The sequence below is a fragment of the Cucurbita moschata genome, unplaced genomic scaffold (assembly GCF_002738365.1).
Source record: "Cucurbita moschata cultivar Rifu unplaced genomic scaffold, Cmos_1.0 Cmo_Scf00062, whole genome shotgun sequence".
NCBI classification, from domain to species: Eukaryota; Viridiplantae; Streptophyta; class Magnoliopsida; order Cucurbitales; family Cucurbitaceae; genus Cucurbita; species Cucurbita moschata.
This window is the reverse complement of record NW_019268578.1, coordinates 1,102,933-1,106,110: the sequence shown is the minus strand read 5'-3', so window position 1 is coordinate 1,106,110 and position 3,178 is coordinate 1,102,933. Positions and strand designations below refer to the sequence as shown.

The 3,178-nt window shown below is 34.1% G+C and overlaps 1 protein-coding gene and 1 long non-coding RNA gene across 2 annotated transcripts in view; both read right to left on the bottom strand.

Annotated features, from left to right (window-relative positions):
* Positions 1–826: 826 nt before the first annotated feature.
* On the bottom strand, positions 827–1,284 carry LOC111437209. The gene is made up of 2 exons (XR_002709410.1): positions 1,179–1,284; positions 827–1,098 (listed from the first exon to the last, which is right to left on the bottom strand). It is a non-coding gene; the product is annotated as an uncharacterized LOC111437209 (long non-coding RNA).
* An 816-nt stretch (positions 1,285–2,100) lies between these two features.
* The window catches only part of LOC111437037 (glyceraldehyde-3-phosphate dehydrogenase GAPCP2, chloroplastic-like), a 3,979-nt gene continuing 2,901 nt past the window's right edge, over positions 2,101–3,178 (bottom strand). The window contains exons 9-13 of the mRNA XM_023074864.1: positions 3,012–3,109; positions 2,790–2,932; positions 2,603–2,686; positions 2,435–2,524; positions 2,101–2,333 (exon numbers count right to left, since the gene is read on the bottom strand). Of these exons, the coding sequence (XP_022930632.1) occupies positions 2,279–2,333; positions 2,435–2,524; positions 2,603–2,686; positions 2,790–2,932; positions 3,012–3,109 (470 nt within the window). The 3' untranslated portion in view covers positions 2,101–2,278. The remainder of the gene's footprint in view (positions 2,334–2,434; positions 2,525–2,602; positions 2,687–2,789; positions 2,933–3,011; positions 3,110–3,178) is intronic.

The following is a 3,178-nucleotide window of genomic DNA, read 5'->3' as shown; positions in this document are numbered from 1 at the left end:
GGGAACTACTAAATGGCAGTTATTTCAAGTTAGTTTTATTTCAAGTACAGATTCCTCCCATATTTACCATACTCGTATCTATTTTATCTCTGCAATTTAAGTAGTTTTAATTTTGCTCTTGAATGTAATTTTGGGGGAAAATCAATTTACACCCAAAGCTTTTTAGATTTTGTTAGAGTAAGCTTTGTAGGTTGAAAAATTAAAACTCTAAACTAATAGTTTATAGATATTGGTTCATAGACTTGTTCTGTCTTTTTATTCTTTATTTTTATAAACAAAACAAAAAAAAAAAAAAAAAAAAGGAACCGAATGGATTTTAATTGTTTAACCTGCCGGTGTAAGGGTATACATTGATATTTTCCCCTAAAATGCCTGCTTTATCTATTACCTGGTTCATTAACCTGACCTAGATTGAACTGTAAATAAAGATATGAAGATGGGGCACCAACAATTTGACAATCGAGATCAAAGATGATCAGGTTCTAATAACTTTTTTTTTGGGAGCACTGAACAAAAAAAAAGTATTTTGTTTATGCGTTTTAATATTTTGCCGTACTTAATGTTTTGATGAGAGTTGCGCATTCGGTGCTTAATGATGTTGTAACTTAGCTCATATCTTGCCTTTCTTTCGATAGTCATTCCAATTGAGATCATAGGATACCGAGATTTTTCGCCCATAATAATCCAAAATTGTTGGGATTGGAGAACAGGCCGCATTTACTTCAAAATCAATTTGTTGGAACAGTTTTATACTTCCTTTGCCTAATCAATGTCACAATGCATAGTTGAAGGGAAGAAGGAAGCTGTGAGATAAAAATTATAAAAGGGAAGAAAGGAAGCAGGAGCCTTTGAATTTCAGTGAACTAACAGTTCCTTATTACATTCAGAGAGTAACTTTGGTGAATAAACTCATTAAACCATGGACTTAACAACAGCATTGCCGGGTACAAGTGCATTTATCACCTGAACAAAAACCGTCATCCCACCCCTCAGACGAAATGCAGACTCTAGCACATTCCACTGCCAAAGTGCACTGTCCTATAAACGCCTCGCTGTCTTTATAGCAAGTCAGCCCCTCCGTTTGTACCACCATCCATCCTGCAACAGTAATAAAAACATTCTTTTTAATACTATTTGTCGATCTAAATCAGTAGGAAGAAGTAAGAGAGATCACGTACCAGAAGCAAGGGCTAGAAAGATGAACGCAACAACTGTGAGCTTTTTTAAGTTTTCTCCCGCCATACTTTTCCTTTTTTTGTTGCTTGCTACAATTGAATGTTTGGATATCAGTTCCTCATTTTATACGAGTGAAATGCCTCATCTTTGTAACGTTTTTTCCATTGATGGGATATTTCTTAAATACTGATTTAATGCATATTTAATACAGAGGAATATTTCTTAAACACAAATTTAATGCATGTTTAACACAGATTTAACACAAATTTACAGAGGAATATGTCTGTTAAGATTAATTGAGGGTTATTTTTTAAATACAGATTTAATATTGATTGAGGGGTTATTACTTAAATACAGATTTGATTTAATATTGATTGAGGCGTTATTACTTAAATACAGATTTGATTTAATATTGATTGAGGCGTTATTTCTTAAATACAGATTTGATTTAATATTGAGGCCTTATTTCTTAAATACATATTTGATTTAATATTGATTGAGGCGTTATTTCTTAAATACAGATTTGATTTAATATTAATTGAGGGGTTATTTCTTAAATACAGATTTGATTTAATGTTGATTGAGGCGTTATTACTTAAATACAGATTTGATTTAATATTGAATGAGGCATTATTACTTATATACAGATTTGATTTAATATTGATTGAGTCTTAAATTACTTAGATACAGATTTAATATTGTCTTAAATACAGATTTAATATTGATTGTGGTGTTATTCTTAGGTTATACCTCTCTTACTTTTCCATTTTTGGTCGTAGGTTATACCTCTCTTACTTTTCCATTTTTGGTCGTAGGTTATACCTCTCTTACTTTTCCATTTTTGGTCGTAGGTTATACCTCTCTTCGTATGCTAGAAAATTTGGGATGATAAACGCAACCAAAAAAAAAACACACCATGTTCCACGTCCCAGTCTTCAAAATATATTCCACTTTCTGCTAACATATTGCGTTTTATTGCAACCATCTAAACTATTTTTTTCGTCATTATTTTCAAACTCTAATGCAATATTCTGGAGAATAGAACAATAAAAAATAAAAATAAAAATAAAAAAACTTTAACATCGCAGAAGTTCAAATGTCTTCACGCGTTGGCAGCCACCAATGCCATGTGCTCAATGAGGTCCAGCACTCGATTGCTGTTCAGGCGAGTATTATAACAGTCATATATCAAAGCAAAACGAGAGCGTAGGCATATTTCAAGCAAGCATTTCTAGTAACTGCAAGAGAGAGAGAGTACCTGTATCCCCACTCGTTGTCATACCAGGAGATAAGCTTCATGAAGGAGTGGCTGAGACCTATTCCGGCCTTTGCATCGAATATGCTGGACCTGGAAGTAAGTTCAGATCCAATTAACCATTCATGATCCATAGCCTGCTAAATGAGAACTAGAAATATAATATAATACCTTGAATCACCAACAAAATCATTGGAGACAACGTCCTCATCCGTGTAACCAATGATACCCTTGAGTGGGCCTTCTGAGGCATACCTTTAGTTGGTACTCAGGTAGCAGCATATTAATGAAAACAATTAACTTACGCGTGGATCAACTCAAAATAATCTGGGTAAGAATAGAATGATAGTTCATTTACTTGATTGCAGCTTTTACATCTTCATAAGAAGCACTCCTCTCTAGTCTACAAGTCAAGTCCACAACGGATACATTAGGTGTTGGAACACGAAATGCCATGCCTGTAAGTTTTCCGTTGAGCTCAGGAAGAACCTTTCCCACGGCCTGCAGTTCAAAAATCATATTGAAAAGATTAACTCCTTTACAACGTAGTCGTCACAAGTCTCTTATATTGACATCTAACCTTCGCAGCACCAGTAGAGCTCGGAATGATATTTTGGGAAGCTCCTCGACCCCCACGCCAATCCTTCATTGAGGGACCATCAACAGTCTTTTGAGTAGCTGGAGAAAGAAAAGGAAATTATCGTCCATGATTATTTCTTTCATTTTTCCTTTTTCCTTTTTTTTTTT